The 21,187-nt window shown below is 40.3% G+C and overlaps 1 protein-coding gene across 7 annotated transcripts in view; it reads left to right on the forward strand.

Moving 5' to 3' along the window:
* Window positions 1-21,187, forward strand: part of Dock4 (dedicator of cytokinesis 4) — a 396,334-nt gene that overhangs the window by 306,796 nt on the left and 68,351 nt on the right. For all 7 annotated transcript variants that reach the window (XM_087554065.1, XM_087554063.1, XM_087554067.1 and 4 more), the window contains 4 exon segments: window positions 794-892; window positions 10,680-10,774; window positions 19,271-19,346; window positions 20,864-20,964. In XM_087554065.1, the coding sequence (XP_087410191.1) occupies window positions 794-892; window positions 10,680-10,774; window positions 19,271-19,346; window positions 20,864-20,964 (371 nt within the window).

The raw sequence follows: 21,187 nt of genomic DNA on the forward strand, positions 1-21,187 counted from the left end.
TTTGTGTCACAAGTTACTGCCAGCATGTGAAGAACCAATATGAATCTCAGATTTCTTGGACATAACCATTTAGTTGTATTTTGGGGATTCTTGTAGAAACTGGCAGAAAGCATTTGACTGAGCTAACCCAACTGCCTGAGATGCAAAATCTACGTCTTGGTCTTTTAGTCTCCAGTTTTAATGTGATACTGTAGTCTTTCCCACATACGTTCAAAGCAGTCTCCCAATTAAAGTGGACTTTTACGTGCATTCAGTTAGCCAGCAACTACTTCTCCTGTTGTGTTTCCATTGCTTTATATCATTTCTCCGTTTAAAAGAAGGTAAGTTCTTTGTTGAACAAATACAGTTGCATTAAAAATGATAGTTTCAAGCTAAAAGTGCATTAGAAAAGGCAAATTATAGCAATTTTATTACTCTTAAAATCTAAGGATGATGTGTGCACTTTCCTTTTTCATTTTTAAGCATTGGACTTCATAGGAGTCAGGTGCATAGAGCTCAAGCACAAAGAGTAGCTATGAACTTATCACCATTTTCTAAAAGGAGACCGAAGCCAACATTATGCATTGCATGGTTCCTTTTACCTGCTGAGTCAAAAGACCAATGTGCTGGTGAGCTGAAGGGGATCTTGTAAATTCAGGAAAGGAATATGGAATTCGCAGAGATTAGGAAGCAGCCCAGGGTAAATTTGGGATCATAGAAACTTCATGAAGTGTTCCCTGTGAGGGCAGTTCGTCTTAAGTTATCGATGTTTTCTTATGTCCCTCCTTTAAAGTAATGGCTTTTTTTTCCTTAGGGGGAATTTGTTGCCTGTCTCCTTTCCCTATTACGACAAATGACAGATAGACATTATCAGCAACTTCTGAATAGTTTCAATACTAAAGAGGAGCTGAGGGTAAGTGATGCTTACATGTTCTTTCTCCTTTACTTTCTCTTGTCCTGCACTGCTGTTCTGAACGGTTCTTGGCAATTGCTTCACCTCTTCCCATTAAGTTCTGGTTTGTTTTGGTTTTTTTCTCAGTTGTCTTAACTGATTTTCTTTTCTCTATTGGCTCTTGAGAATTCTTTTACTTAAACAAAGCTATTAGCTGTTATTTTGGAGAAAGGCATCAGATTTTAATCACATCTCATCAAAGTATGTAAACTAGAAACAGAAAACTTTCCAAGGGAGCTCTTGGCTGAGAGTAGATGTGGAACTACTCATAATTAACCTGCTGCTCAGGCCTCAGATAGAGCTTAGTGGAAGAGCTCTTGTCTACCGTTCAGATGGGACTAGGTTCATTCCCCCAGGAATGAAGTGAATGAATGAATGAATGAACAAATTAAGGAAATATTATTTTAGTGCCCTGAAATAGCATATACCTCATTAGTGTCTATTTTTAACATTTATTTGTTTATTTGACTTTCTTAGCCTCCAGCCACTTAGCTTGATGGAAAGACGGGTCAGTGGTTAAAAGCACTGACTGCTCTTCTGGAGGTCCTGAGTTCAATTCCAGGATCCCATGGTAGCTCACAATCATCTATAATGGGATCCAATTTCCTCTTCTTCTGTGTTTAAATAAATAAATCTTTCAAAATTATTTTTTAAAAATTCCTTGATATTTAAAGCTTTGGTTGGTTCAGTACTCTGAGGTCACATCCCAAGGTATTTAAGCAATATAGGTTCACTGTGTGATAGAACATAAAGCCACGAGAAACAGCTTCATAAACCATAAAGGTCTGTGAATGGATATCGGCATTATTTGAAAAGCATGAATAGTTTTAAAAGGGGAGAGATCCTACTGGGTTGCCTCATTCAGCCTTGATATGGAGGTTTATGGCTAGTCTTAGTATATCTTGTTATGCCATGATTGGTTGACAGCCCTAGGAGGCCTGCCCTTTTCTGAAGGGAAACAGAGGAGAAGTGGATCGGGGAGAGAGGAGGTGAGGGTGGGGACTGAGAGGGGCGTGGGGGAAACTGCAGAAGGGATGTATGGTATGAGAGTATAATGATTTTTAAAAAGTCAAATACAAATGACACATAAATGAACAATTCTTAATTATGAGCCAAGTAGATTTTGTAAAGGTTACAATGTAAATTAACCAACAAAGTCGAAATACAGCAAAAGAAAGAAAAGAAGGGAGAGATGTGATCACATTTGTCTGGTGGCACAACTGAAAATGTATTAGTCAAGGTCCAAATAGGAGAGAGAACCATGGAAAGACTTTGATGTAGTAATCTAAGCTACTGTGACTCATGTCAGAGTTAGTTTCAACTGTCAACTGCATACATCCCAGAGTTACCTAGGAAGAGGTAGCCTCAGTTGAGGAAGTGGCTAGATCAGATTGGCCAGTGGGCACTGTCTATGACGCACTTTTTAGTTGTCTTTCCCACATGGCCCAGGTCCATCTGCTTAGGGATAGCACTACTCAACTGTGGGCTGGGCCCTCCTACAACAATTAATTTTTCCTACCTCGAGTTCTTGCTTTCATTTCCCTCAATGATAAACTACAACATGTAAACTAAAATAGCCCTTATAGAAGCCATACTGGGACAGCCTGAAATAATTACCTTTAAAGGTAATTATTGAAGCAGAGTCCTAGTAAATTTGGGAATTAAAATTGACGGGACTTGATGACTCATCAAAAAAAAATTTTAATGACCTTTTTTAAAAGGTGGGGACTAGGGAAATAGCTGAGTTGCTAAAGGCACCTACAGCTCTTCCGAAGGATATGAGTTCAATTCCCAACAGTTACATAGGATAGCACACAACTGATACACACACAATAGTAACTCCACTTCAAAGGAATCTGACGAATTTTTTTTTTTAGTTAAAAGACGGTGGTGGGGGGTGGGGTAGGGGGATTGTTACTCTTTCCAGGGTTTCTAACCAGTGGGTAGTTGTTGGTACCATTTCACTGAATGGAGATAAAGAAGTAGTAAATGTGCAGGTTTGGGAGCAAAATAAATCAGATTTTAGCCTGAGTTTAGTCACTTAAGGGATTTTGAAAATGGGATGTTTGGTAGACAGTGTCTAACATTCAAGAAAGAGGGCGGAGCTGCAGGTGTAGACCTGAGTACTATGAGCCCTGTCAGTAAGTGACAGTCCAGAAGTAACTGTGAGCGCCAGGGAGAGTGTAGAGTTAGACCCGTCTGCCCAGAGTCAAAAGTATGAAGAACCAAGAAATAGTGAATCATGAAAAGGCCCACTGATGCTGGGGAACCAGATGAGCAACTCCACTGTATGGATGCAATGGAAGCCAGTGTCATGGATTGAAGAATGACCAAAGAGTGTAACCGGTGAGATCTTTGCAAAGTTCAAGAATAAGGCAAGAGGCTATAGAGAGAGTGACGTCAGAAGAACATTTATAGATGAGGTAGGCAGGGAGATGTTTAATAATTAGAACTTGTAGAGATAGATGCTAAAGACAAAATAGCGAGGTACTAGCCCACAGGATGTCCTGAGAAGTTGGCAGATGAGAAAAGAATGAGGGAAACTCGCCTAAAATAGAGACAACTGGAGAAAACGCAAATTAGAGGCCATTTATCAAAGGCTAATTATCTGATTTTAATCTGAATATTAAGCACCCAGGTATCACCATTTAGTAGATTATCTGATCAATGCTCAATTTTATGCCAAGCTGAAGTAGCCTTAGTTAAGTCCCTCAAAACTATCTTGCAATATTTTCCAAAGGTTATAACATTGATCCATGATCCCTTATCTAAATCCCTTAGTATCAGATGTCTTTTGAAAGTCAGAATTTTATAGCTTCAGAAAGCTGATGTGGATAATACTGTATGTTATCCTGTAGCCCTCCAGTAAGATCTGCAGTAGAATGCAACATTTTCTCCAGATAAATAATTCAGGTAAGATTTCTGGTGCCAAATGGCTTAGAAGACTAAAGCATTTTAGAGCCCTTTTAGATTTTTGGTACCACAGTAAGGACATGAAAACCTCTAACAATAAACACTGTATATAGACTTAAATATGAAGCGAGCACAATTCGTGTAAGTGATTAATATTAATTCATTTACAGAAGTCAGCTTCCTGACTTAATCCATCTTCTGTTGCCGTAGCAGAATGCGGAGACTGGTTTATGGAGAAAGACGTTTCTCTTGGTTCATCGGTCTGGATGTCATAGTGCTGAGTCTTAGGACATATGAATTTGAAATTGAGAATGACAGATTCTGTGCTTGAGTTTCAAATGGGTAGTTTTGCTGTTCTTTATTGCTGGTGTTCCTTCTACACCATCTCTTCATGCCAGTTCAGAGGAAGGTTTACTTTTAGCTTTTCTCAAACAGTTCTCCAAATCAAACTGAATTTCAGAAGCATGCAGTTCTGAAGTAACAGCTGAGATTAATAGTGCTTTAGCTCCATTTGCCCCTAAGGAAGCTGGATGCCTGGAGGGTTATTGTTGAGGTGGCTTCCAGCTTTTTCATCAGATGCCGTTTCTTCCTGGTTCTCAGGTACTTGTGTGTGAGTGGCGTGAGTCACAGTGTCAGAGCACGAGTGTGTGGGAGGGAGCAAAAACCTAAAGGCCAAAGCCTATATTGTTTGATTTTTTTTCTTTTGAGTGCAGTATTACATTTTTAAAAAAATGAACAAAAGTAGTCACTGGGTAGTGATTAAGTTTTTCTTTCTTTCTGTAGTTGGGAGTGTTTTATTGTACACCCACATTGTACTGGGGGTTAAAGTTTTGTCCTATCCTTGGCATTTCACATACAGCACTGAAACTCCTCTTGGTTGATTATGTCCTTTCATACAAAGCCACGGGATGTTGGTGTAGGCATAAGATTATCCATATTTTGGAACTTTCCATTGTCTACATGCTAGCTTTCAGAGTAGATCAGATATAACCTCTATCCAGTCTCTTTTGTGTCTTGTGGCAGAATCCTGTCATATAGCCAAAGCTGGCTTAGAACTTGTCACTTTCCTTAGCTTGGCCTGAACTTGCTATATATCGCTGGCTGGTACTGTTCTCATGGTCCTCTTTCCAAAGTACGTTCCTCTAAGTATTGAGATTAGAGGTGACCCTACGGCCACAACTGCCCTTAATCCGAGTGTAAGCCCCTAGCAAGTCTGGTATCTTTATTGCTGTGTCTCTGTGCTCTGTCTTCCTTCAAGCCCTTCCCTCTACCCTTTCAAATCACATTCCAGAATTTGAATCGCTCATTCCTAGCAAACCGCGAGTATCATCTGTGATTCCTCTGCATAGTTTGCGGGTTTCTGGCTGTGGGTTTCTTTCTATCTGAAATGTCTACTCTATGAGGAAGTCTTCACAGGAGATAGTTCATCCTGTTGTTGTTAATATTTAATATCATTCAGGGATTTCTACCCCACCTAATTAGATCATTCAGTTCCAAGTTAAAAGACACAAAATTTTTATATTCATAATAAACCTTAATTAGCACTAGAGCTGGTTAGATATCTACCCTCTATGCTATTAGTTTCCACTTCCCTATCAATAGCCCTGAGTTATAACTTGCTATGTTGTATCGGATAGATCTAAACTCCACTTGTCAAAGCCTCGTGGCCATGTTTTCATGACTTCCCTACCCCATGATGTCTTCTGTTCTCTCCACCTTCTTCTTCCCCTCATGGTCCTCCCTCAGATACTAAGCCCTGGAACCAAAGCCCCACTTATCTCTCTTCTGCCCAACTATAGGCTGTCAGCATCTTTATTTAACCAATAGTTTTAAATTAAGGAGCAAGGTCACCTAGCATCACTTGATGTACAGGAGGATTCTCTTGATCCTGAGGCAACTAGGGGTAGTTTAGCATTACAATACATAGCAACAGACCTCAGCACCGTCCTGTCTAATGTGCTGTTCACGGGATTTTGTATTCTCAGTGTCTGTTGGCCACTTGGATCGAAACCGTGTCATTGTGTCATACGTACAGTAAATCTATGGAAAGAAAATCTATGCTTAGTCTTCTACCCAATGAGTCTTCTTACCCAATTTCTGCCTGCATTAGCAAGCCATCGTCTCGACACAATTATTTTGACTTCTTAATTTACATATATTGATTACACTACATTAATCCTACCACTTTCAAAGACTGAAGAATTCGTGGCAGGTATTTTGGATGACACACTTTAAGATTCCATTTTGAAAGTGCAAATTTTAATGTGATAAATGTTACTAATACCCTTCATTGAATTCAAACTCTGTATCAGGGCTGTTATACCTTTAAAAGCTGTAGCAAATTTGTAAAGTAACATCTGATTGCTGATATTCTAAGTGGTAGAAACGTGTTCTTAGCTGCCTCTGCTCTGTCCCTTGTTCTCAATCATCTACCTGCCCTGTGACACTTGGCAGGGTATCTCTGTGTTCGTGTTCTCAGGATTCCTTTTCTTGTTTGGCTTTATAGGCCGATTTCTATTTTGTGCCATCTTAATTCACTATCATCTTTAAACGCAAAGCATTCTGTATAAAACATAGAAAAATTCAACACAAATTTAATTCTCTACATTGTGCATAGAGCCAGTCAAGGCTTCCATTAGAGTAAATTCCAAACTCCTTACCATGGAAAAGGAAGGAGATTATTGTTTCTCTTAATAAAACAAACCCTCCCTGATTACTTAGTTTTTATGTATTCTTTATCCTAATTTATGTATCTTTAACTTATTCTATTTCCATTTTATACACATATTTTGCCCCATTACATCACCGACTCCCAACTGACTCCAACTGACCTTATCACAAACAAAACACTATCAAGAAATATCCATATGTCACATTCAACATTTATGGTGGGTATTTCTTTTGTAACATCTCTTTCACTCTATTTGCTGTCTTCATCAAGTGATGAAAACATACATACACACATGCATTGCTCATGTGTCAGAAGCATAAGAGAGCATGTAATTTGAGATTATAGCTATGTGTTAGCTTATATTGTAAAAGTAGATTACTGTAAATCCAAGGCAAGTAAGGTTATTGTTATACCTTTCTCTTAAAGACACATTAAACACTCCAAATACACAATAGGATAGCAGTCTTAAGTCTTAAGTGACCTCAGGGTATATTATTAATCTTGTTTGTGAGACCAGCAAAAGCTCCAGTTTCTTAAAATATAGTTATTTTTACAAAGCATTGCCACAAGAAAGTATTGCACCTAAGCGTCTGGTTAGGACAGTCACAAGGACTTCTTAAATCCTTCTACTTCATTAACTAATGTGTCGTAGCCGACCAGGGACATTGGAACCTCACAGTCCTGGGCATACAGGAAAGAACCCAATGTTCACAAGTGAGCAAACGAAGAGAACTTTCCAAATCATAGCAAGCTTCCCTGCCTTCCTTTCTGTTTGAACATGGACCTTTTCTTATTTTGGAAGATTTTTCTTAAGTACTTTCTTACCTGAACCTCTTATGCTCCCGGGAAAGAATTTTCCCAAACAGAACCTCCCAATTCCTTTTGTGTCTTGAGCAATCTGAAGAATCACAGTGGTCCAGTCACCATGTTGTGTGTGTTACATAACCAAACATACACAGAAGCTCTCTGCCAGGATGCCAGTTTTCAAATGGTGCCGTGTGAAACCCTTGTCCTGGGCTCTATCCTAATAAGGGGTATTAGACACAGAAATGCTCCTTTTAGTGGTATAGAAAGGATAGGAGGAATCTGTAAGTTACATGTGCAGAATGCTGGTGTCTACCTCCACAAAAGCTTGACCGTAGGGAAAGAGCCCGAGCTGAGAAGTACAGAATGGGCAGGAAGCAGCAGTGTCCTGGGGCAGGAAGGAGGAAGATGCAGGAAAGCCGCCTGTGAGTCCTGTACTTTACAGCACTGGAGCTGATTATGAAGCGCAGTCTTTCAAAAGGCAGGAGGCAAAGAACTTGCTGCCACATTGTGTCTCGGTACCACAGCGGACTGTCACCCTGTGGTCACAGGAAGCATTAGACAATTAGCAGGCTACTCTATGAGTAATAAGTAGCCGTATTTAATGTCTTTTCAAATCATCATGAGAGCCTCATGATTGAACTCCTCAAAGATTGAATACATTTGTAAGGTCATTGGGCTATTTATTCAATTGCTGAGCCAGAATTAAATTCTAGATTTTTCTGATTCTCTTTTACTTTTTTAAAAGAAATGTGTCTTGTCCCGCAAATGTAAATGTCAGTTAGCTAGGCACCTTACAAAGCTACTTGCAGACCTAAGAAGTTTCCACATGGGGAAAACAGATTTATATCAGCATAGGCTTGAGTGAGATGATGCCTGCCGCTATTGCTTTTCATGTTGGGAGATGCACAGGTAAATGGGAAGGCACCAAGCCAGTGTATACAACCCTAGCTCCTGTATCTGGAATGACCTTCTTTTTGACCCCAGAACTAAAAAGGAAAACTTGAGTCAACTAGCTGCTAAGATAGAAACTTGCCCTCTTTGGCCAACTTCTCTGACAGTTTAGCAGACAGCAGCCTTTGTTCGCCTCACCCCGCTGCACACACCTGATACCCTGTTGCCTCCCATTTTCAATGCTGACAAAAGTTGTATGGTTAGACGATGGAAGTTCAGAACTTCAGAACTTTCCTTAACTCTTAATTGTGGACTATGAAACTCAAATGACAACACACACACACACACACACACACACACACACACACACACACACACACACACGATTTACTTTATAAAGTAGGAAAGCTTTGAAAGGTAAATGCAAACTCATCTTTTCAAGGATAAGATACATTTGTGTCTCAGGAACCCAGAAGAATTAGCTGGAAAACCATTAGTATAATATTTAGAAACTTCAAAAAAAAAACACAATACAATTTTTCTATGCTAATGGCATAGTAATGCTGTGTAAAAACAGGGCTGGAATGAAGTGCCCAGTATTAACGCTGAGCCTCGTGTCAGTTCAGTCTTCACTCTGCCACTAAGCTCTCTGCCACATTCCCAGTTCTCCAAATAATCTGACCTGCAGTAAAATACCTCAGGGAAAATGTGTGCTTCTAGTGACTCTACAGGCATGCACAGGCTCTGCTTACCCATTCAAGGGCAGGTAGCCTAGTGGGAATGTTTCTACATGCTACATGCTATATCTCAGCATATGTGTTGATGTCAAAGAAGCTGAAATAAATTCTTGTCAAAATATTTGTGGACTTGATTGAAGCTGTTAGAATATATAAAAAGAAACCACACACACACACACACACACACACACACACACACACACACACACACACACAGAGGAAAAAGCTACCACATGGTTCTCAGTTTTTAAAAGTCTTCTGTTGATAAGAGTGACAGTCGTAATCTTTTATTCAGGCAGCTGGCATGTTTAACATGATGTGTTGTTAGATTTGTAAATATAAAATGTATTTTGTGTTTTGAGCTGCTCTTTATTTCTGAATACCACACTTTTGACTTCTATCAGATTGTTAGAGAAATTTATTTTCCTAGAATCACTTAAAGTTACACAAAATAAAGCTTTTGAGTTTGCTAGTTGATAAATTTAAGCTAGACTTGGTTGAGCTAGCCAGCCTTTTTAGTAGAAAGCTCCAGTTCCTTTATGACAAGTGGTCTATTCCCTCCTTTCCTTTCTTTAAGTACCATGTGCTGTATAGTTTTTTGGGGTCCTATTTCTTATAATGCATAAAGAAGTGCTAATTACATGTCTGAAAATTGGTATTTCAATGTCTGACAACAACTTGTTGTCAAAAGTATAAATGTTCTCACCAAAAAAATTGTAACTATATAAGGCAAAGTATTTGCTAATAAACCGGACTTAGCTATTCCAAAATGTCTATGTACTGCAAACAGCATATACATGATAAAAACGTGAAATTCTGTCAATTTCAAGTGAAATTTTGTGTGTGTGTGTGTGTGTGTGTGTGTGTGTGTGTGTGTGTGTGTGTGTGTGTTGCCAGAGGTGGCTACCAGATCCCCTGGAGTTGGTGTTATAGGCAACTATGAGCTACATAATGCGGGTGCTGGGAACTGAGCTCAAATTCACTTCAACAGCAGTGATTAATTACCAAGCCATTTCTCCAGCCCGAAACAAATCCTTTTAAGTTAAAATAAATAAAAGAGAGCAAAAAAGAAAAATATAGGAGTGTCTCTAGGCTGTCAGATATTAAATGTTGCTGCCCTCTGGTCTGTTGTGCTGCAGGGAGTGTGGTGCTGCGATTGTAGCCGGTCAGCACGAGTGACTAGTCCGTCTCAGCACACAGTATCCTTGGATGTCTGGGTGATGCATGAAAGAAGGAAGGCTTAAACCAACACCCATCCTCTTGTTTCAGTACCTCAGCAATACCCTCTAAGAAACACCGCTTTTTGTGTAAGATCCTTCAATGAAAATAACCTTCCAAATTTCAGCAACCATTTAGCTGACCTGAAACAATTTATTATGCTCCTGGGTTGAGAAGTTCTAACATTTAGCACACTGTACAGGAAGAAAGGGAAAAGGTTGTCTGCTTGTTTTCTGGAAAGCAAGTTCTCCATATTGTCTCCAGGACCTACATTTGTAGCGCTGTGAAGATGCATGAAAAATGATTTCCCCTGTTCCTAAGAGTGGGAAGGATGGGGGCACCTAGGCTGGACAGTCATGTAGGAATTGCAAGGCTGCAAGCTCCCTCTGCTAGCTGTCTGCAGTCAGACTCCCTTCTCTGCAGGTGCTTTCACAATGGCAACAGCAGTGCTCTCTGGCATGTTGACAATTACGATAAATCTATAAAACTATCTCTTTCTTCTTTATCCAAGGATTTCTTGCTGCAGATTTTTACCGTGTTCCGAATATTGATACGCCCAGAGATGTTTCCCAAGGACTGGACTGTCATGCGCCTGGTTGCTAACAAGTAAGACTTCTCAGTTGATAATGGCACCTCAGCCTGCGAGGGAAAAGAATGTTCTCTGTGGTTGTATCACGAGCTGAAACCTCCAGGTCCTTGGGTTCTTTTTCTGTACCAAATTAACCATTTCTGTCTTTTTAAAAACAATATTCCTGTCTTCAATTGTTATTTAATATGACTACATTAATGTCCTTTAAGAATCAAACAATATAGCTGGGCATGTTGGTGCACACCTCTAATCCCAGCACTTTGGGAGGCTGAGGCAGTAGGAATTCTATAAGTTCAAGGCCAGTTTGGTCAGCACAGCAAGTTCCAGGACATTCAGAGCTACACAGAGAAACACTATCTCAAACAAACAAACAAAACAAAATCATTAACAATGTGGTTGCTCACACCTGTAACCTTAAGCACTTGAGAAGGACAAGAGCCAAGAGAGGAGATTTGGGGACAGTCAGAGTAACTGGCATAATTTTGTTCCTATAGCTTATGGTCTCCAAAGGCCCAGAAGAGAATGAAGGGTCTTGGTCACCAGTTTAAAAATTATTATTTAACTCATTTCATTAACCTCTTTTTGCCATCTGCCACTCTCCAAATACCAACACCCACATGCTTAGGGTGAAGGTAAGATCTGTACATACACCCTAGGCCAGGGTCACCATCTGTCCCCCCAGGCATGCAGATATGATGATGGTGAGTGCCTCAGGAATGCAGGATTCAATTTCGATGAGACATGCTTCATGTGGCTTCTGCTTTGGGGTGCATTTTTAGACCTAGAGGTGTTAAAATGATGTGTTAAAAACTTATGAAGTAACAAATAGTGTCGTGTGGCATATTATATTTTACATAAGCACTGAGCGGCTTCTCCACTTGGAAGACTAATTGAGACTAGTGAAATCACTCTCTTTAGAATTCAGCATATGTATTCTGATGTCTGTGAAAGAATCGAGTGTCTGCTTCCCTGGTGTCTGTATGCTTCAGATTTAAGTTGGAGCTGCTGCTGGTATCTTTGCCCTAAATTAGCAAAGATTCAAGATACCTGGAAAGGTAGATGAGGCGAACTGGGGAGTCAAACAAGGAGTACAGGCCATCAGCAGCCACAGCTGCAGAATCACAGAGCACCTCACTTTACTCATTCTGCTTGCCCCAAGTGCAGAGAAATTTGGCTTCAATTAAGTTTCAGGGGCAGACCATCAAAGGAAAATAAACTTAACGTTTTCTTTCTCAGGTACCTAGGCTCTGCGTTCGAGCTTGCTGGAAACCATGACAGCAGTATGGCTTTTGATATTAAATACTGTCTCTGTCCATCCCACAACAAGGCCCCTACATAAAGCTCTCATGGCCACATTATTGGCTGTCAGACTAAGAAGTACATGTTCTACTTTTCTGTAAACACAGTGTCCAAGATTTTCATGGGCAGTGTTAACCATGTAAGAACAGTTTTGGTTAGAGGTGAGATATATGTAATATTTAATATAAAATTTAATATTTAAAATGAAGATTTCTCCCATGGTAAACCCAAGGCCCTGCTAAGCACAGCGATGTCATATTGTCACCAGGCTAGTACTGCTAGCAGCGTGGACCTGCTTTTCCATGGCAATGGCTGACAGCTACATGCCCAGCCTCACTAATGGACCAGACTCCAGTTGGAACAGACTGCTTCCGCTCCCTTCTGTCTCATCCTCTACGCTGTGTTCCTCTCGCTCGCCATAGCCACTTCCTATTCAAATTAGGAAACCATATGTGATGTGTCTTGGTTTATAAATAGAAACCAGTTCATCAAAATACCATAGATTATTTTTACTTAATCTTCACCTAAATAATATCGATAGAAAAGTGTGTTTCTGAGCTGGACATGATGGTACAAACCCATCATCCTAGCACTCAGGAAGCTAAAGGCGAAAAGATTATGAATTTGTGGTCAACCTGGGCTACACAGCCAAACTCTGCAGGGAAGGAGGGATGGAAGGAAGGGAAGAAGGGAAGATGGTCTCTGAAAGATGTTCAAGTTATTTAAAATATTTGAAAGTATGCACATTGTAAGTATTGCACTTCACTAAATTGTTACGTTGGGTTATAAGCGTGCCTGTGTCTTCAAAGCTCACCAACCTGCTTTCTCTTCTGTTATCTTACATTTCTTAGACAGACACTTGAGCAAGGCCTCTCAAAGAGTCATTTTAACCCATGATCCTGCCTTCATTAGCCCTCGCTGAGAAGTCACTATTGCCTGTCCCTTGAACACAACCAAATAACCTGTCCCTCAATACTAAGACTTTATATGTCCGTCCTTTACTGGTGTCTTTATCACGTGACTCAAACACCTGTAACTGCTCCCTTAGCTAGGCTGTCTCTTCTGCTCTCACAGCATTCCCCAAAAGCTGGGTCTGGGTGCCAGGTTTCTTGTATGGGCTTTTTGGTCTTGTTTTGTTTTGTCTGCACTCATATGTACAGTTTGAAATACGGCAGATATACCAGGCCTTATTTCCTCTAGGTCAGGAAATTTCCCCTCTGTTTTGCACAGCTACTCTGTGTTCATTGTAGGTCCCTGGTAGATGTTTCTGGAGAGGATAACTACTCCTCAATCCAAGAAAGAAAGAACAGAAGGATGCTGAAAACTAAGTACCAAAAATACAGGACACATTGAGAGAAGTTTCTCTCCACCCCCTTCCCATACACATTGTGAAATAAAGTATAAAAATAAAGCCAGAGCTTTATGCATTGTTTCTGGGAGATAAATCTTACATCACACTTATATCTGTTGGGGAAAGCTGGGATCTTCACTGGAAATTTCAGGTCCTTGTTTTGTTTGTCTTGTGTGTATTTTGGCTTCAGACACAACATATAATAACCAACTTAAATTTTAGATGAAAGATACAGATATTCTCTCTGTGTCTATATCTCTGTCTGTCTCTGTTTCTCCGTGTGTGTGTGTGTGTGTGTGTGTGTGTGTGTGTGTGTGTGTGTGAGAGAGAGAGAGAGAGAGAGAGAGAGAGAGAGAGAGAGAGAGAGATTGTCTGTATGTCTGGCTCGCTAGTTCATTCTGTGAGGGAGCACAAAGAACTTATTTAAACCAAGATCTGTAGAACCCTCCATTCAATAACCCATTTATATTATAGCACTCTTTTCCCATGATAAAAATATAAAGAACTCAGGTATGTATGTAGGAATAATTTTGAAGGGACTTACTTTTGTTGCTAAAAAGGGACTTTTATGAAAGTATGAAACTCTAGCTAAAACTAATGTAGATGATAATGGGCAAACTACAAAGAGAAGTTATTCCTATCAGTAGAGGAAACGTACACAGAAGTCCCTGTGATCAGAGGGACTGTCAAGGAGAACCAAGGAACTTGTTAATTAGAAGAGCAACACGGGGCCCAACTATTGGTGAATAGAGAGACAAAAGAGAAATGGGGAAGAATGAGTCGGAAGTTTGCTGCAGTCGTCCAAATGAGAGGTGTGGCTTGGACAGGTGGGGAGCAAAGAGGGTTGAGTTTAAAGATGAGGATGATGAGGCCTACGGATGACTGGATGTGAGTGGAAGAGAGGAGAGATGAGTGATGATGGTCCTTAGGTGTGGGGCCTGAGCAAAAGGACCAGGCAGTTAAGTGGAGAATGCAGAGAGAGGAGGTACTCATGGAGTAAGAGGAGAGGGGAAGTCTGTGACAAAGGTGACTTTAAGGTGATGTTAGCGTTCAGATGTGGTGCTTGTCCTTCTAGTATACTCAGGATGCTGAAATAGAAAAATAGCTTCAAGTGCAAGATGAAGCCGTGCTACATAGTGAGTTCCTGGGCAGCCTGAGGGGCACAGAGAAACCCTGTAGGAAACAAACAAGCAAGGTGCTCTTAGATATCCCAGTGGAGGTGGGAAAGAAGTAGTGGTTGGACCAAATGTCAGGGAAACCATGGCAGAAATCTGAAGCCAGGGAATGGAATGAGAGCTCTTAGGAAGAGATTTATACACTGAAAACACAAAAACGCCTCAGGACTGAGGCTGGAGCATGCCATAATTCAGAAGTCAGGCAGTGAGCCAATGCAGAGAAGCCACTGAAGCAAGATGACAACCAGGGGCCTGACACCCTAGGAAGAAAATACTTCAAGGAAGAGAATCTAGAACTGTGGATCAGCAATTAACTATGGGAGCTCGCACTGCTGTCACTACCAGTGACCTTGACAAGTGCTGTTTCCCTGTAGTGGGGGAGATAAAAGCCCAAGCCCAGGGAGGTCCCGGTGAAGGAATGAAAACAGTAATTACCGGCGGATCTTTGGAATGCTTTTGCTATAAACAGGAATCAAAAAATATCCCTATCTCTGAAAGGAGTTGGTAGGATGAGGACTGGTTTTAAAATGCGGAGTAGCCTCGTGGGTATGTAGACTTAATAGGAATGTTCACAGTACATACTTAAGTGTTGATGTATTAAGGAAAAGAGCTAATTAAAGAACCAGTGTGCATGGGTTAGAAAGTGGATGCGGATGCATTATTGCTGAGTGTAACAGTTCCTGACCCCTCAGTGTCTACAGCGACCTTACACCCAACAATTCCACTATGGAAGTGTACCATTGAATTCAATGCACACTGTTATATGAAGACTTCCCTACGATGAAGGAAGCTGGCCACCCTTAGAACAGTGCTGACCGAATCCACGTAGAGCACTGGCAGCAGTGCAAGTCCTGTGACTTGTCCACAGTCACAGGAAGGATGGCAGAGTTAAGCAACGCCTGGAAAGTTTAGAGTCTGCCGAGCATCCACTGGAACAAGTTGTATTGCCCTGCTTTTATTTAGTGTGGTTATCCTTAAAGTATAGTAGGTGAGAGAGAAAACTAAGGTACCGTTTTTTTAACCAAAACTATATATGTTAGTTGGTGTGACAGACTTAAATGATCACTGCAGATGTTTGTGCAGATCTAGTTGCACACTGCTTATCTCGGTGAGTTGTGAACTGTTGGTAAGGAAACTAAGTACTTGAAGGAAATAGTTTCTTAAGGTTTGGGCCAAGAAGGTTAAAGTAGAAACACAACCTCAATATTGATGCTGTAGCTCCTTGAGGGGAGAGGTCAAGAGAGCTTCTTGTGTCAGAGCACATCTCCTAGGTCGGGCTAGTTTGTCATATCAGCATGGGATTCTTTCTTTGACCTCTGAAACATGATTGTGAAATAATGTTCCTCTTGTTATGAAGGAAATAAGAGTATACTTGAGAGAGAGAGAGAGAGAGAGAGAGAGAGAGAGAGAGAGAGAGAGAGAGAGAGAGCTTCTTTTGCCTCTCTTCTTGCTGCATTGGTGAAGGCAAGGCACTCCTTGTTCTGGTCCCCTGATATGTTGTGACTCCTCCACTTGTATCAACTCTACTGAACTAATTTCAGTCTGATCTACAATTATTACACAGCATGAGTTCAAGCACAGTGACAAGGCAGGACCAAATTTCCTACACATCACTGAACTACTCACATTCTCTGTCTTCTGTGTGTAACACCAACCCTTGAGGCAAGAGAGGACTGTTATGAGAAACAAAATCACTTATCAGCCATAGTACATACCTACCAGGCCATATATAGGTGGTGATGTGGGCTGGTGTCTGCCTATGCTTCATGCACTCTGGAATTTCAGAACTGCTGTCTTAGACCAATTAATTTTAATTCCCCAATGACTGTTCATGATTTTCATCTGCCCTAAGCATCTTACTGTTGATTTATGCTGTCCCCAAGTAACACACTCCAGGTTAGAAGGAAGTTATATTCCAGGTTTGTTTTGTTAGTTTTTTAACATATAAGCATCAACATTAGCTGGGCATGGTGATGCATACCTTTGATTCCAGCATTTGGGAGGCAGAGGTATTCAGATGTCTATGACGTCAAGGCTAGTCTACATAGTGAGTTCTAGACCACCCAGGAGTACTCAGTGATATCCTGCCTTTAAGAAAGAAAAAAAGAAAAAAGGAAAAAGGAAAAGAGACTAACGTTGCTGATAGTTAAGTTTCTCTACAGCATAGTGTCTGTAGGATTTCTCATGGTCTGTATGCAGTTGCTAGACATGGGCTTATACTTGAGCAGGTCCTAGTTGCAGGCAGTTCTAAAAAAAACAAATTCCAGAAGATAGGTTTCCTCTGGAGTGAGGAAGCAAGAAACTAGGGAATACTGTTGATTCTTGATCACAGAATGAGGGGACATCTGGAACACCCAAAGCAGTACATTTTATTCCCTGCGCCCAGTTCTGTTCCTCAATCTGTGCCCATGGAGATCGTCATTGTCGCAGCAATCCTCATGCCCACGTTGTCTGTGGCAGAGTCAATAATCTGGCCATTTTGGTAGCAACTTGCAAACTTTTCTCGGCTATTGGGTTTTGGAGCATTTGAGATCAGAACTAAAAACAAAAGAATGAAGCCAGAGTAGCCACACAGCTTTAAATAACAGTGAACAAGTGAAGACATTTCTTCAGCTCCACAGTATTCTGCACAATGGACCAATGAAATATGAATTCCTTTGGCTGGTGTGGGGACCTTTGTGCTAAGGCACCATGGCTCAGTGATGAGACCAAGCCTCTGTGACGAGCTAGAAAGCATACAGGAAAGCATGTGAAGTGGCCTTTCTAAGGGCTTTCTAGCCTTGAGAAGAAGACCCTGCTTTGGGGTCCTCTCTCTGTCATATTAAACACACTAAACAGATCCATATGCCATATTAGATACCTTCCCTGAGTATGAAAACAATTATTTATCCACATTTGAACTTATTTGGGAATTCTTACAAAGGTTTAAGAGATAACCTATCATTTTTTGTTAATGTTTCCCTGGATGGCAAGAAAGATGCATGGTAAATGTTCCAGCAAGTGAATACAGTAATGAGCTGTTATATCCTTCAGAGACTCGCAACGGTACTCTAATTAATAATAATAATAATAATAATAATAATAATAATAATAATAATAATAATAAGTATTCTGCTACTCTGTATTTTTTCAAGGAGTCAAATTGGCAGGGTATTTTATTTTACTCTTCCCTTTTATCTCTTCAAGTCTCACTTTCATGATGAGTGATGAGACCTCATCAAACCTAATACAGCATTACATCTTTACCTAAGAAAAGACCAAAACAATTATAGAAGCCAACCATTTGTACCCTGATGCTTACTTTATAACGAATGGTTAAAGTGCTGGTTTGTCTCACCATTAAGTTAATCAATCACAGACATCTTCAAATTTGAATGTATGCTCTTCTAGCTATCAAAATGAATAGATTTTTGAACAAACTACAGTACTCTGTTCAGATCTAGGCAAGAATGTTCACCAAATCCTTCTTTCTTTTATATATATATCTGTATTTGGAGTACCATGCTTAGCCAAGAAGAGAGCTATCCCCATGTTCTTCTGCCCTAGGGAGATGTCTCTTTCTTGGAGTGGCTGTGCCCCTCTGTTTTATGGGGTTATAGATACTTAAAGAAATGGTCTCTTTAGTGTTAGTCTGGCCTCCTGTATAGAGAGGAATTTTAATCCAGCAACATGGCTGCTCTGGGAAGGGACCACATCCAAAAAGACCTTCTACATCTATGTGATCTGACTGGAAAGCAGACATGCTGCATACCTTTAATCCCTCTGGCTGGAATACAGACTTGCCCTTACTACACACACCTTTAATCCCTAACATTGAAGGTAAAGTTAGCTTTTTGAAAGAAGCAGCCATATTTGAATGTGATGTCTAATTGAGTGGCAGACAAAGTGACAAAGCAGAGAAAGATTTGACAGAATGAGTCAAAGATAGGAGGATATGCTCAACTTTCCTGTGGACAGGAAAGATAGGCTATGTGTGGTGGGGGTGCAGTTTTACCAGGACAGTTTTACAGAGATGGTTTGCAGAGAGAACAGGCTAGACACAAGTGAAGACAGAAGCCAGAAGATTAGAACATATTGCCAAAGTTAATATGAGACCAGGCAGAGCAATTCAGTCAGAAGCTAAGAGAAGTCAGATTAAATCAGTGATCTTGGACAGGAGTTTGGGTTAGAAAGCTGAGTAACCAGCCAGCCAGAGTTCATAAAGAACTAGAAAGAGTGATCTTATTCAGCAGTAAGTGTCTGAGATGACAATTATCTCTGACAAATAAAAGTTACTTTTACACTGCTGTGACTCTGCCTTCCATGGTCCTTCTGTGTCATCTAACACCTTTCAAGGAGAACAGTGACAGTGGCTAACAAGGCACAATACTGTCTATCATGTTATCTATCCATTGCATCTGTAGGCTCTCTCTCATTCATGATAATCAAATACAGTTATGTTCACATTAAGTAAGCTTGCCTGGTTTGGAAATTAATTTTAAATGGTTGCAAAATATTTTATGTGAGTGTATATATATGTATGAATTATTTGAATTTACAAATCTTCCTATGTATCATTTTATGAAGAAACTGGTTCTCTAATGGATTTTTTTCCTCTGTTTTAGTTTGTTTCCTTTTTATTCTTATCTGCTAATTTTCGCTAATGTGCAATTTCAGCTCTAATTGTGTGTGTGTTTTTAAATCTCTAGTGTTATCATTACAACCGTTCTGTACCTCTCCGATGCTCTCCGTAAGAACTTCTTAAATGAAAACTTTGATTATAAGGTCAGTATCTGATCCATGACTGTCTGGCTTGGGCTGAAAGATCTGTGCTGTGTTTTAGAGAGGCACGCCACTTTTGTCCCTGGAAGAAACGAACACTTCCCTGGCTTTGAGTTTTTGGAGTGGAATGTCAAAAACTATGAAGCCTTAGCCCGATCCTTTCAGGCAGGATTTTCAGTCCATCAGTAATATGACTGGCAGTCTTTCTGCATGCTCATCTATCCTAGACGACTTTATCTTCTTAAAAAGTCAAAAGCAAGCGACAGTGTTTAGACAAAGTGCCTTCCTTCCTCAATAATGTTTCTAACGTGGTGCCTTTGTTTCCTGGGTTTTTTTTTTTAATAGCATGTTTAACATTAAACATTTTAGTAAGGTTTGACAACCAAAAAATAAAGGAAACATAAATGCAATAAAAATTTTAAGTACTATTGCCTGGCGTGCATGAACTTAACCCTGAGTTCAGTTAAACAAATAAACAAACAAAAACCTAAAACACCTAAATAACAGTAGAAATGACTGAAAATTCAGTATAGTGTAACCGTGGCCCAGGGTCAGATGTCATCATAGCTTAGCGAGCCCCTTCATCTACCTGCTACTTGCCCAGCCCCCTGCTTTTTGACATTTATTTTCTTCCACTACCTCCTCTGTGTAAATTGCCCTTTAAATGTCCATCCTTGCAGAATTAAAATGGCCATTTGCCAAGATTCCCTTGAATGAATATCATTAGCGGAGTGGCTGGAGAGATTACAACAGTGAAGGGTGCTTGCTGCTCTTAAACAAGTTCAATCCCCAGTATCCATGTTGGGTGGCCTTTAACTCCCGCCAGGGGAATCCAACACTTAACGCCTTTAAGACACATTTTCAGTAGAGTCATTTTAGTTTGGGGATTCCATCCTGTCCCTGTCTTGTTTGTGAGAGCTCTATAAACACGGCAGACAGTTCTTGTTCCATTTCTTCTAGTTACTTAGCTGTCCTTTGACATGGCTTCAGTGGAGACATAGTTTTAGTCCATATGTCCTACGTGGATTCTGCTGTTTATTTCTGAGCATTTTATTCTGATGTCTTTCTTGTTCTCTCTTTGGCATAAGAAAATTTATGACTCAAAAAAAATGTCTGGATAGGGAGTTTTAAGACACAATGAGAATTTAAAGCAATTAGCGCTTCCCGAGATACAGGTGCATTTCTTTCTTAAGTTGTCCATCAAAAGTAGCTCCAAAATTTAATCCACACAGGCATGGAATACCTCAGGCTGCCTGAGAGGCTCAGAGTAAGGTCACCGAAAGAAAGCATCGTTCTTTAGCTGTGCCAGAGAGCCCATGCTTCTGTATTTCTTTCATTTTGTTGCAGAAGAGTTCGAGTGTGTGTCACCCCATGCATTTATAGCCGTAGCTGCTACCTCATCTACCCCAACCCCACTCTCTTCTCTTCACTGCTTATGAAGCCAATGCCAGATATTGCATCGACCCGTGTGATGTTTCTCTGGCACAATACGATTTAAACTATCTCCTTCTCGTTTTTAGATCTGGGATTCCTACTTTTACCTCGCTGTCATTTTTATAAACCAGTTGTGTCTGCAGCTGGAGATGTTCACACCTTCCAAAAAGAAAAAGGTGCTAGAAAAGTAAGTACCGGACGATGGAGGTGCACTCTTTAGTTCCAGCCATTCACAAATCACCATGCTCGCAGATAGAAATGACAAGTAGGGAAGCAATTGTGAGCCTGGGGTTTTCAGGAAAATTTCAATATTTTTGAGCTTATTGATACATTTTCTTCTGGTGTTTTCAGGGTTCAACATTATTATAGAAACAAAAGTTATGAGTTTATGGGGCTATTTTATTTAAGGT

This window comes from Rattus norvegicus, chromosome 6 (assembly GCF_021556685.1).
Source record: "Rattus norvegicus strain SHRSP/BbbUtx chromosome 6, alternate assembly SHRSP_T2T, whole genome shotgun sequence".
In the NCBI taxonomy this organism is placed as follows: Eukaryota; Metazoa; Chordata; class Mammalia; order Rodentia; family Muridae; genus Rattus; species Rattus norvegicus.